This window comes from Eulemur rufifrons, chromosome 19 (genome assembly GCF_041146395.1).
Source record: "Eulemur rufifrons isolate Redbay chromosome 19, OSU_ERuf_1, whole genome shotgun sequence".
NCBI lineage: Eukaryota > Metazoa > Chordata > Mammalia > Primates > Lemuridae > Eulemur > Eulemur rufifrons.
The window spans coordinates 81903987-81918444 of NC_091001.1; the positions used below are offsets into that span (position 1 = coordinate 81903987).

The 14458-nt window shown below is 37.1% G+C and overlaps 1 protein-coding gene across 5 annotated transcripts in view; it reads right to left on the reverse strand.

The window, feature by feature from the left end:
* PPM1B (protein phosphatase, Mg2+/Mn2+ dependent 1B) overlaps positions 1–14458 on the reverse strand; it is a 63826-nt gene that overhangs the window by 12996 nt on the left and 36372 nt on the right. For all 5 annotated transcript variants that reach the window (XM_069495238.1, XM_069495241.1, XM_069495237.1 and 2 more), the window contains one exon: positions 5784–5901. In XM_069495238.1, coding sequence (XP_069351339.1) covers positions 5784–5901 — 118 coding nt within the window. The remainder of the gene's footprint in view (positions 1–5783; positions 5902–14458) is intronic.

Sequence of the window (14458 nt, forward strand, 5' to 3'; positions counted from 1 at the left end):
CTTTGTATGTTGAACATACAAAGATTTTCATCTTTCAGGTTTCAACTTTATGTATCACTTTCTCAAATCCTCCTCTAACCTAAACCTAGAGTAGGTACACTGCTATATACTCCAATACACATCCAGACATATACCACAGTCATGCTATATACTCCCATAAACATGTTTACTGTATCATAGACTGCAAGTTTCATGAAGGCAGGACTATAATTTTTCTATTTTAGACTTGTATCTTTGTAGCGTAGCGTTGCTCAACCTCCACCATGCTGACATTTTAGACAAGAAAAAAATTTTTTTTGTGGGAGCTGTCCTGTACATTGCAGAATGTTAAACAGCATTCCTGGCCTCTAGTCACTAGATGCCAGTAGTATTCTCTCAGTTGTAACACCAAAAATGTCTCAAGACATTGCCACTTGTCCCCTGGGAACAAAATCTCCCCCGGCTGAGAACCACTGCAGTCTAGCACACTACCAATCAATTTTCACATTAGTGCCATTCCAGTCTAATTCACCACCATCGTGTGCCACCTGCATTAATGCATGATTTCTAATCAGTTATCTTGGCTTGTTCTCCTGTCCTTCTTTACAATCTCTTCTCCACACAGCAACTAAGAGGGGGCCTTTGAACAAAAGTCAGAGAAAGTCAGTCTTGTGCTCAAAAATCTTCCAATGAATTTCTATCACAATTTTTTTTTGTTTGTTTTGAGACAGAGTCTCGCTCTGTCACCCAGGGTAGAGTGCAGTAGCATCATCATACTTCACTGCAACCTCAAACTCCTAGGCTCCAATGATCCTCCTGCCTCAGCCTCCTGAGTAGCTGGGACAAAGGGTGCACGCCACCTCACCACCATGCCCAGCTAATTTTTCTATTTTTTGTAGAGATGGGGGTCTCACTCTTGCTCAAGCTGGTCTCAGAACTCCTGAGCTCAAGCAATCCTCCCCCCTTGGCTTCCCAGAGTGCTAGGATTACAGACGCAGAGACCCAACCTCCTATCACAACTTGAATAAAGTCCAAAGTCCTCATTTTGGTCTACAGTGCCCTACATGATGTGCTTCCTAGCAACCTCTCTTAATGTTCTTCCACTTTTCTATTAGCTCATTCTAACCTAGCCACACTCAGTAAGCATATTCCCTCCTTAGTCTTGGCTGTTCTCTTTGCCTGGAATGCTTCTCCCTCAGATATCCACTCTCTCCATATGCAGGTTTCTGCTCACATGTCCTTCCTTCTTCACAGAGACCTTCATAACCATCATTCCTTGTTGTTCTCTGTTCAGCCTATTTTATTTCCCTCCTATTTAAAAAAAAAATTATTGGTCTCTACTAGAATACAACTCCATGAGACTTGTTTTGGTTTTTGCTATATCCTCAGTGACACACAAACTCAACATACACCAAGCAAACGAATGAATATATGTAGAAAGCACTCGCTAAATATCTGATCAATCAATTTAGGTGAAATACTATTCCCTGTTTAACAACATACCTCTCCCACCTGACCACTCACCACCAAAGTACATATACAGACTTACCCAACCAACACACCAGAATGCTTTTACCTTAAAATCTAATGTCATATTACATGATTTAAAACTCGAATAGAAATATAACACCCATGAAGAACACTGCCTTATAAAAAAGAAATTACATCTTAAGTATCAACTCAAATTGATTTGTAGTGGCTGCCTTGCCAACAATTTAAAGTCTTCTGATTGAGTGATAACAATTAAGTATTTGCTATAGGCCCCAGAGATCATGATATTACATTTGTCATCTCTATTGTATGGCATATACTTTGAAAAGATATAAAAAGAAAATTAATATTAAATATTAACAATCCACATTGAACTGAATTGACCATGCCTTTAAGAAATTAAAATTTAGCCATTACAGAAGAGTTAATAAAAGCTCAGTTTAGTTTGCTGAGGACTTATGTGCTAGGCATCTGACTAGGTACTTAACAAACATAATCTCATTTATTTCGACAAAGACTCTGTCCTTGGACCAAAATTTTATCAAGACTCTTGAGTTCTTTCAGACTAGGCTGACCTTGGGACTCCCTCTCTGTCCTAGTAGAACACAGGCTGAGCAAGAATACTGCTAAATCACTTTGACGAAAATCCTCCCCCCTTGCTATCTAACCACCCAGGATATCTCATCATCCTGACTTGCCCTCAGCAATAATCCTATCCAGTCAGTTTAGCCCTTATCTTCATGTTTCCTCTTAGTAATCTTGGATCCACTGACCCCCAACCCACACTCTGCTCCTTGGTTATAAATTCCCACTTATCCTTGTGGAGTCCAGGTTAAGACCATCTTTTCCTCCCACTGCAGGGCCCCATTGTATTGGTCCCTAAATCTTTTGCTGTGGCCCTCTTGAAAAAAGTCTGCCTTACTATCTTTAACAAGTGTCATGAATAAGCTTTTTCTTGAACAATTTATTAAAACCACCTCTGCCTTTAGTTTGGAATAAAGAAACTGGAGCCTTGAGAGGTTAGGCAAGTTGGATAAGATCACAAACCAAACTGAGAGCTCTTCCTAAAATAAAAACTACCCAGTTTCTTCATGAATGACGAAAAAAGACAGTAAGAAAAGTCCTCCCACCATCTGATAAACTACAGACATCAATCTGCCACTGCAATATATTACAGTTTATCAGAAAATAATTAACTTCTATAAAAGCTCCTTTTAATAATTATGATATTATTAACAGAAATGAGTGACTCTCACATGGTCTTCAAAGTGTTCCCACATGTTTCTCATCTTTTCATCACCTTAAAAGCAGGACTCATTGGGACTAAAAAGCACTGAGACCTAAAAGCAGGATTCATTCAGAGCCGAGGAAATTGCAGACCAAAAAAAAAAAGCTTTAAGCACATTGTTTAAGGCACGTAGCTAGATAATTGTAAACGTAGAAAAGATTAATCCCCCTTTTCAAATCTGCAGAAGAATGGAGTTTTTCTATGATAATTAGACATTTGAAATCATAAATCTTTACATTTCAAAACTCTTACCAATTACTGTGGCTACTATATAGAAAATACAACTCATAATAGATCAAATTCAACAAGCCTTTCACACCATAATCATTAAGTTATATCATTCAGATGTATCTTCTTTCTTTCTTTTCTTTTGAGACAGAGTCTCACTCTGTCACCCTGGCTAGAGTGCCATGGCATCATCATAGCTCACTGCAACCTCAAATTCCTGGGCTCAAGCGATCCTTCTGCCTCAGCCTCCTAAAGTGCTAGGATTACAGGCGTGAGCCACTGCACCCTGCTCTGATATATTTTCTATAAAAAAGAATAAAGCCACAAAGGTGTTAGGAGAAACTATAGGTCAATATGTAACCTTGAGTTGGGGAAAGAATTCTGTATGACATCAAGCTTCCCTCATCCCCCCCCCAAAAATGGAAAAAAAGATTGACAATATAACTCCCACATCTCAATTTCACATCTCAAAAACAGCGCATATAAAATCAAAAGGTAGTATTAATATTATGATCCTGTCACAATCTGTAGGGGCTTAAGGCTACAATATACATTCTCAATTTCTTGGGGTAACCATTAAATTAATTTCTAAAGGAATATATAATAAGCAAATGCTGGGATGAACTAGAATATAATTAATCCAAAGGAAGGCAAATGGAGAAAAAAGGAAGAGGAATAGATGAAACATAGGAAAGTAAGATGACAGATTTAAACCCAAACATATCAGCATTTACATGTAAGATAAACAGACTAGCTTCCGCCCTCTTTTCATTCCTGAATAATTCAGCCCAAAAGCATTAGATTTGCTTACCAAAGCAAATCAAGTCTTTCAGGGAGTGGAGGGGGCAACAGGGGCAGCAGCAGGGTTGCACGGAATATAGATGCTTAGGCATAGTAACAAAAGCTTTAGCACTGTGTGGGACAACCTAGAAGGGGGTTATCAAAGCCAATGTGGAGTGAGGAAGGCATGTGCACCAGGGTTAGCAGATTTCTTTGATTAGTAGGAGCCAGGTTTCTCACTATAGGAGAAGGGAGTTACAAATATGAAAAGTGAGAAAACTAGAATAAATCCTGTAGTATTGTACAGTTGGAGATACTGGTGAGAATAATAGATAACTGACAGATGGATGGATGGACCAGAGATAGAAAGAAATATAAGCATATACAATATGAGTGTGTGTGTGTGTGTGTGTGTGTGTGTGTAGTTCTGTCCTCTTAGAGGGTCCAGGAACAGAAACAACCCAATAGCACACCTAATGCCCAAATCTCAATTCCTAAATACTGTTCTCCCCTAAACTAAAAGAGAGATCACTGGGAAAATGGCCCATTATAGGACTGTGCAAGGAAACTAAAGATGAGCCTGGAACACCTAATTATGCCAGAAAGTAGGAAGTACTCCAAGAATTATGGGGACAGGTCAAAAAGACAATATAGCAAGCTTGAAGAGGCTCTCACAGGCTGAATCTAGGACAATATAAGCATCAAAATAAATAATATAGTAACAGTTTATAACACAATGAATAAAACAGCAATCTGTGAGTTCATGCTCATATAAATAAATAAATGGGTAGAAGAGAAAATTTTTCCTTGTAATAAAATGCTAACTAATATATAAAAAAAGAATGACTGAATCAGAAAACCACCATTTGGCTATTATTCTAGCAGCAACTGAATTCAGGCAAGAATCACCAATGGATGCTAAAACTGGTTGCTGAAAACTCAATGAGGAATAGAATCTCAAAAGTATCTCCCTAGAATGCTTATCAGTAAGTCTAATATACTAAGTACTTATTAGGTATAACATAATTATTACCTTTTCAATGGAGAAACCTAAAAGACAACACCTTAAGCAAGTCAGATAAAGTGTGTTAATTATGAATCAACAATGGGACAAATCAATATCACATGGCTCCTGATATGATACACTGAGAAGAATCTAGAATCATTTCTTTGGTGTTCTTGCCAATGTATAACCTAAATCTTATCAAGAGAAAACATTAGCTAATCCAACTTGAACATTCTACAAAGTTACTAACCTGTACTCTTGAAAAATGTCATGGTCAACAAAAACAAGAAAAGACAAGTGAGGGAGACTAAAGAGGCATGACAGCTAAATGTAGCACATGCTCTAGGCTGGATCCTGCAAATGACATTCCTGGGACACAATTAGGGCAATCTGAATGGGATCTGTACATTACACAGTAATATTTTATCAGTGTTAATTTCCTAATTTTGATAGATGTATTAGTTTTATGTAGAGGCCATCCTTATTATGTTAAGGGGTACTAGGATATCATATTTGCAACTTACTCTCAGTTGGTTCAGAAAAAGAATAGTAATATGGGGAGGAGGTAGAGAGAGGGTATGGGGGAGGGAGAGAGAAAATATGAGAATGTTATAGAAAGTATATAGAGAGATAAAGCAAATGTGGTATAAACAAATGAGGAATCTAACAAAAGGATTCTACATGTACATGGGGGCTCTTTGTGATATTTTTGCAACTTTTCTATTTAGGAAAGTAATCAGGGAAAGGGAAAAAAAAAAATGCAAGCTTTAATGGACTATTTTCAAATTATGTTCTCTTTGGTGGTATAACAGACATATTCAACTTCTCCCGGGCCAATAAATCCCCACATTGGTCCAAGACAGTAAATCCTAGTCAGATAGATGTTTTTTAAGGCCTTGTCTTGAAATACGTGTCTTTCCTAAGGAAATTTGAAAATAATCATTTGATAAGGAAGAATACTTTTACTTTCTTTCTAAATAAAAGAAAGAATAAAAACAGCATCTTTCTTACCTTCAACCCGTGATTCCAAGTGCTTATCCAACTCTGAATCTTTTTTCATTGCTTCATCTGAGACCTTGGGGGCATTTGAAAAGCAAACTAGTACAATACTCATGTTATCTCTACTTCCCTGTATATTAAAGAAAGAAAAAGAAAAAGATTATAATTCCATAGTCTACCAAGTTTCTATTATTTATTCCAAAACAGTTAATTGCTTTAAGCAATTACAGTTCAATCATTCTGAATGTATACATTCAATATATTCATTTTTATTCCAAAGGACTATTTAAAATACAACTTAAAAAACCAAAGTGTCTAGGTTTGGGCAGATCTGTAATTATTTCTGGATTTTTAATTCTGTGTTAACTATTCTTACCCACCACCACTCCACAGTCTGAGATATGAAGGTATCTTCATGCATATTAAATCCCCTAAACCCATAACCCCCAACCCCCGGACTGGTACTAGTACCAGTCCACGACCTGTTAGGAGCTAGGCCACACAACAGGAGGTTAGCAGTGGGTGTGCTAGCGAAGCTTCATCTGTATTTACAGCCGCTCCTCATAGTTCATATCACAACCTGAGCTCCACCTCCTGTCAGATCAGTGGTGGCAATAGATTCTGCATTGTGGTGAGCTGTATAATTATTTCATTATATATTACAATGTAATAATAATAGAAATAAAGTACACAGTAAATGTTATGTGCTTGAATCATCCCCAAACCACCCGCTCTACACGCTCCCAGGTCCATGGAAAAACTGTCTTCCATGAAACTGGTCTCTGGTACCAAAAAGGTTGGTGACTGCTGCAAACTATTTTCCACTCAAGATTTCATATCCCCAGAGAGGTTTAAATCCAAAATGCATCCTCCCAAACACATGTGAAATTTTTTCCAGCAAATTAACCTGAATCAGAGCAATGCTACAACTCCGTAGAATTTAACATAGCTGAAAATTGTCATTCAGTAGGATACCCAACTATCTAAAATGAGCAACTACAAGAAACTGTTCTGAGGGTACAGCATCAAGCAGTGGAATCTAACTGCAGTTATGTGATGCAACTCTAAATCTCTAAATGAGATGCAATTGTAGTTATGTGATAACCTGTAAAGAAAAGATGTCAGACTGTTATATAAAATCACAAATTTTCAGAGTCTTTATAGGGCAGCTAAAACAGCTAATTTAAGAGCAAATTTTACTGCTACCTTTTAATCACACCCTCACAAATTATCTATATTAAAAAGCACAGACTATATACCATTCTAGTACCATAAGATTATGTGAATTAAATTAAAAATATCTTCTCATTACTTTTTATACAGTATATTGTTTTAACTGAGTTTCTCAGACCTGATGAAACTGTCCATAGAATAATGATTTTCTGAAACTTTTTCTATTCACTTTAAAAAACCTAAGTCAATGGAGGTGATAAGCTATTTTGTCTGATAGTGAGGTTTGCCAAATTTGCCAACCCAAGTGAAAGAAGCCAAAATCACACCCATTCTAGTCTTTTTCAGTCATTATGACCAGAATTTTGGCAGGCATTGCTTGGTTGAGACTTGCATCTTTTCAGAACCCACATGAGACAGTCAAAAATATTGGCAGGCCTTGAAGAACTTCTGCCTCCACCTCCTAAATCAATGAGAGTAAAGTTTGAAGACAGTGAAGATCGGGTCTTCAGAAGACATCACAAAGGGAAACTCCAGACTCTTGTGCTTTGGAAGGAAAGACCATCATGAATATGTAAAGAGATTCTCAATATCTGGAAAATCAGGATTTCCAAATTGGCCAAAACTAATTTCATTACTTAATGAAATGCATCAAAATTTTCCTGACTTAATATCAAAAATACTATATTTAGTTGTATGAATATACATATATGAATATATCAAAAAATTTAAATTAAAAAAATTTAAAGTACACCATGACTATTCACGATTCAAGCATCATTATAATATCAATGAATTTTTTAAAACAATTTTATGAACAAACAGAATTAATACTTTTAGAAATCTAGATTCTTCTAACCATTTTCCATTTTGGTAACAATAGCATGAACATTGTTTAACAATTCCTAATCAATATATATATAATTTCCATTAGATTTTTGAGTTATAAAATAAGGATCCTTTTGGAAAATTAACTGAAAGATAGTTTTAAGAAGTTCATGGCTCTCCAAAGATATTTAAAGGAAATAATTTACATTTATACTTCAGGCATGCGTGATTTCTATGATGTTGCTTCTATTTATACATAAAGATGACTTTCTCTTAAACAGCTAGTCTGTATGTGTTTCAGTAGTTGTTAAATAGCAACTGAAAAGGTCTTTCTCTTCAGTTTTCTAGATACAAATCATCCTTACACAGTCAGTATAAAGTTTTCATTAAGTCCCGAAATAAAACATGTTTTTTAAAAAAATCCATCTTGAATAATTAAAGTAATTTGCCTGACATTTTAAAATCAATTATTTCAGGCCAGGCACAGCGGCTCACGCCTGTAATCCCAGGACTTTAGGAGGCCCGGGCAGGTGGAATGCTCGGGGTCAGGGGTTCAAGACCAGCCTGGACAACATAGTGAGACCCTGTCTCAAAAAAAAAGTTTTTTTAAAAATTAGCCAGGCGTGGTGGTGCATGGCTATAGTCCTAGCCACTCGGGAGGCTGAGGCGGGAGAGCTGGTTGAGTCCAGAAGTTTGAGGCTGCAATGAGCTATGATCATGCCAGTGCACTCCAGCCTGGATGACAGAGCAAAACTTTGTTTCCAAAAAATTAAAATTAAAAAGAAATTGATTAGGCCGGGCGCGGTGGCTCACGCCTGTAATCCTAGCACTCTGGGAGGCGGAGGTGGGCGGATCGTTTGAGCTCAGGAGTTCGAGACCAGCCTGAGCAAGAGCGAGACCCCATCTCTACTAAAAATAGAAAGAAATTATATGGACAGCTAAAAATATATATAGAAAAAATTAGCCGGGCATGGTGGCGCATGCCTGTAGTCCCAGCTACTCGGGAGGCTGAGACAGGAGGATCGCTTGAGCTCAGGAGTTTGAGGTTGCTGTGAGCTAGGCTGACGCCACGGCACTCACTCTAGCCTGAGCAACAGAGTGAGACTCTGTCTCAAAAAAAAAAAAAAAAAAAAAAAAAAAGAAATTGATTATTTCAATACCTATTTGTTTTACTTTTTTAATAGCACAGAGGTAATACTCTCATTAGAGTACTAATAGATAGTAATAGGTCAAAGAAGCTAGTGACCTTGCCATAAATAAGAGTACTTAAAATTTTCTCCGTTATTTTATTTATTTATAAAAACAGGATCTCACTACGTTGCCCATGCTGGATTCAAACTCGTGGGCTTAAGTGACCTCCCTCGTCTCAGCCTCCCAAGTCGCTGGGACTACAGGTGCATGCCACCGTGCCCAGCTAGGGTACTTATATTTAAACAGAAAATAATTTGATGCTGTTAGTTTCAAAGCTAAATGTTATATGGTTACAAAGAAGTGTCCAGAATCAAGCCTTTTTTTTTTTTTTTTTTTGAGACAGAGTCTTGCTCTGTTGCCCAGGCTAGAGTGCCGTGGCAGCAAGCTCACAGCAACCTCAAACTCCTGGGCTCAAGCAATCCTTCTGCCTCAGCCACCCGAGTAGCTGGACTACAGGGATGTGCCGCCATGCCCGGCTAATTTTTTTCTATATATATTTTTAGCTGTCCAGATCATTTCTTTCTATTTTTAGTAGAGACGGGGTCTCGCTCTTGCTCAGGCTGGTCTGAACTCCTGACCTTGAGCAATCCTCCCGCTTCGGCCTCCCAGAGTGCTAGGTTGCTGTGAGCTAGGCTGACGCCACGGCACTCTAGCCCGGGCAACAGAGCAAGACTCTCTTTCTCAAAAAAAAAAAAAAAAAAAGACACTAGGGCAATTTGAACCAAGAAAGTATGGAAATTTCTACACTTAACTATACTGCCTTTACACATACTGTACTTTTACAGTCAGTTCTCCACACCTCAAAATACCCAACCACACCACACCCTAATATTATCTATGTCCACTTTTGAATTATTTATGATTGCATTTTTTGAAAACTACAATGGAAAAAGTTCTGAGTTCAGAACCAATTATTTGGGGGTGGTGGTATGCATGCCGTATAAATAATCTAGAATGATACTGTCCTTGGAAAGTAAGTAATTTCCCTCAATTTTATCCAACTATCAGGTACTATCTCATGTTTTAAAATAAATAGGCTTCTGATAGGTGGTATATAAATGGAATTTAGAGAAATCGAATAAAATTTTAAAAGAACCATTTAAAGGAATACTGACTTTTATGATTTAAGAAAAAGTAAAGCAGGTGGCAAAGTAACATGCATAGCATGATCCATTTCTGTAAAATGGCAAATAAAAATTTTATTTATTTTTTTTTGAGACAAGGTCTTGCTCTGTCACCCAGGGTAGAGTGCAGAGGCACAATAATAGCCCACTGTATCTTGAAACAAATTGGCTAAGAGAATTTGTTAAATAATTTTTAAAGAATTAAAAAAAAAAATAGCCCACTGTAACCTCAAACTCATAGGCTCAAGCAATCCTCCCAGCTTAGCCTCCCAAGCTGCTAGGCCTTATAGGTATGCACCATCATGCCTGGCTAAGTTTTTTTTAGAGATAAGGTCTTACTATGTTGCCCAGGCAGGTCCCAAACTCCTGGCCTCCAGCATTACTTCTGCCTTGGCCTCCCAAAGTGCTAAGATTATAAGTGTGAGCTACTGCGCCCAGCAAAAATACTATTTTTATGCTTGTACATTTGTATCAATAAACACAGAGAATCATTTGGAAGGATATACAGCAAACTGTAAACAGCTATTACCTAAGGAGGATGAGACTAGAAAGGAGAAACATAAAGATAAATAACTTTACTTCAAATATATTTGTATGTTACAAAATATATGCATTAATTTTGTAATAATTGAAAAAACAAAAGGGAAGTCTTAATGTTTCCCTTAGGGAAACATTTTTTCATACAAAAATCAAAACACACATACAGACGCAGAGATTATCAGAACTTTCTGGGAAACAATGCTAACAAAAATATTAAACTTGAATCAGAAAACTTGGATTCTAATATCAGTTTCAATTATCTTTTAATGTCAAACAACCTCTATTTCCTTGCAAATTAAAAATAAAAATTTTTATTTTGTTCACCTCAGGTTACTATGAAGATTAATATATATGATTTATAAGTTATTAAAGGCTACGCAAATAGCATTTATATATTCTATGCAACCTGAAATTAGTTGGTAGTCAAAGACCATGAATGCTAGCATTGGCAATAAAATGGGAAGGCTGCTTACATAGGGACCATTCTCCTCTAGAGTTAAATATCTAATTTTTTGATAATACCTGACCAGAGTTATCCAACACTTATAGCTTATTAAATGGCCACCCTGAAAAATGCTTATCATTAACAATAATGCTAATTACTTCACATGGTTGTAAAAATTAAAGGAGTTAAAAATGTGTAAAGTGCTTAAAACAACATTTAGTTTACAGAAAGCAGTAATTTACTAAAATTTACTAATACTATTGTGATGATTATCACAACCTCTCAAGATTTTATGAGTTAACATAAAAGTGTTTATAAATTATTAAGGCATGACAGGTGATATAGTTTGAGTATCTGTCCCCTCGGAATCTCATGTTGAAATCTGATCCCAACAGAGGTAGGGCCTAGTGGGAGGTGTTTGGATCATGGGAGCAGATCCCTCATGAATGGCTTGGTGCCCTCCCCACAGTAATGAGTGAGCGGTTAATAAGCGACTTCTGGCTCTATTAGTTCACATGAAAGCTGGTTGTTTAAAAGAGCGTGGCACCTACCCATCCCCTTGCCCTTCCACCATGATTGGAAGCTTCCTGAAGCCCTCACCAGAAGCAGATGCTGGCGCCATGCTTCTTGTACAGCCTGCAGAACTCTGAGCCAAATAATCTCTTTTCTTTATAAATTACCCAGCCACGGGTATTCCTTCATAGCAACAGAAAATGGACTAGGATAATAAGTGATACAAACATTAGAAAATATTAAGACTTCATTTAAATCTCTTGTCAGGGAAACATCTACTTAATAACTGCATCTTTTCATCTCTCCTCTTAAAGCATGTAACACCTACTGAGCAAATAACTGGATCTTTTCATCTCTCCTCTTAAAGCATGTAACACCTACTGAGCAATCAATAAGTGCTTCTTATTAATTTTTACATTTATATTCAGTTTTTCTGAGTAATTTCAAAGTAATCATATTCTTTTATAATATTGCTAATCCTTGGTTTTACAACACAAACAAGTAGAAAACAAAATTATGTAGTTAAAAACCAGAAATGGAGAGGGTTTCCATAAGTAACTTTCTTTTTTTTTTTTTTTTTTTTTGAGACAGAGTCTCACTCTGTTGCCCAGGCTAGAGTGAGTGCCGTGGCGTCAGCCTAGCTCACAGCAACCTCAAACTCCTGAGCTCAAGCGATCCTCCTGTCTCAGCCTCCCGAGTAGCTGGGACTACAGGCATGCACCACCATGCCCGGCTAATTTTTTTCTATATATATTTTTAGCTGTCCATATAATTTCTTTCTATTTTTAGTAGAGATGGGGTCTCGCTCTTGCTCAGGCTGGTCTCGAACTCCTGAGCTCAAACGATCCGCCCACCTCGGCCTCCCAGAGTGCTAGGATTACAGGCGTGAGCCACCACGCCCGGCCTCATAAGTAACTTTCAACATTCAAATATATCTTTAAGTCTGTTATGTTTCAACCCAAACCTCCAAACTGATTTCAATTCGAATGCAGCTCCATTCAAAGGAACTATGATGCTCAGCTTCTACTAAAATTGAAAGAATCACAGGCCACAACTTGTCTGTTACTATCATTCCTCATTTCTGAGATTCTAGGACTCCACCTAGAATCTTTTAACACCATCCAACACAAAGATTTTATCACTTTAAACTGAGAAAAGCTATCAAGTGGATGTGCCAAAAGAATCATTTAAATCTTATTCAGAAGGATGGAGCCAAAATTTCTGAAAACTAACATACTTTCCATGGATGGGAGAGTAGAGTTTATCTACTAATATAAACTTCTTTCTTTAGTCCAAGTTACAGATCTACTAGATTTTTGGCTATTCCCTCACAACCAAATGTTAGTCTTTCAAGAGAATGCTATGCAACTATGAAAAACAGCGCAGATCAATACTTATACACACGGAGCTCTCTCTACAATATATTGCTGGAAAAAGTAGGCTGTAGAAAAAAGTACAATGATCTCATTTTTATAAAATATACACACTTGCAGGCAGGCAGAAAAGACTAGAAAGATAGACACCACAATAATGAATGTAGCTGACAGGTGGATAGCAAAATTTTGAGCGTTTAAATTTTTGCATTATCTGGATTTTTCTATAACAAGCATATACTATTTTTTATAATTGGGAAAATATATATATATATATATATATATATATGTATGTTTGGTTTTTTTTTTTTTTTTTGAAACAGAGTCTCACTCTATCACCCAGGTAGAGTGCAGTGGCGTCATCCTAGCTCACTCATCACAACCTTGAACTCTGGGCTCAAATGACCCTTCTGCCTCAGGACTCTAGGCATGTGCCACCTCACCCAGCTAATTTTTTCTATCTTTTGTAGAGACGGGGGTCTCTTGCTCGGGCCAGTCTCGAACTCCTGACCTCAAGTGATCCTCCCACCATGGCCTCCCAGAGTGAAAATACTGTTTTCATTTGCTAGTGAGGCAAAAAACATATGCCTGCTTTCGTCTCAAAAAGCTGTAAGTCAGAGTCACTTCATTTACAGTCCAAAGAGAAAGACATTAATTTTAGACCCACTTATTATTTGCTCACTGACAACCATCAATACTTCGGTACTTATCCAGAGAAATAAAAAGGATACAGTGTGTTAAAAATAAAAATCAGCAGAGCTAGAGGCATCATCGTTAAAATCCTTTCAGAAAAAAAAAAGCTGCCCACTGCTAAAACCAGTCTTTAAATTTTCTGCTTTTAAAATTGCCTCTTTCCATTCTATGGAAAATGAACAGATATTTCACCAAAATCTGGGCAATTCCATAGACCAAGAGATCCTTCCTGAAAAACTTTCTGGCCATGCCTGTACCTTCCACAGCAACTTACATGGTGGGGAGGTAGAATGGTTCTAATCTAGACAGAATAAATACGTCAAACTCTTTATTTCATATAACTAAAGGCCAATTTTCCCTTGATACCCTTTCAGTCAGAGTCATACAAGGCTTGCACACTCCAGGCACTGGCCAAATAACTCAAATTTTAATTGATTTCTATACAGGTACTGTCAAAAACCCACTTGAAACAACTGAATATTTTAAAGACATTCAAGGGAATCGCCAATTTTCTGTTACTCTGGACTTTTTTCTATTACTACTATATCAAGTAAAGATTCATAGAAAATCATAAATCTAACATAAACTTCAGTATTCTACAGGAATACTTTTTTATAGATTATTTACATATTTTTAATTTTTAAAATATGCATTTTTTAAATATTTATTTATTTATTTTGGAGACAAAATCTTCCTCTGTCACCCTAGGTAGAGGGCATGGGCATCATTATAGCTCACTGCAACCTCAAACTCCTGGGCTCCAGCAATCCTCTTGCTTCAGACTATCAAGTAGCTGGGACTACAGGCATG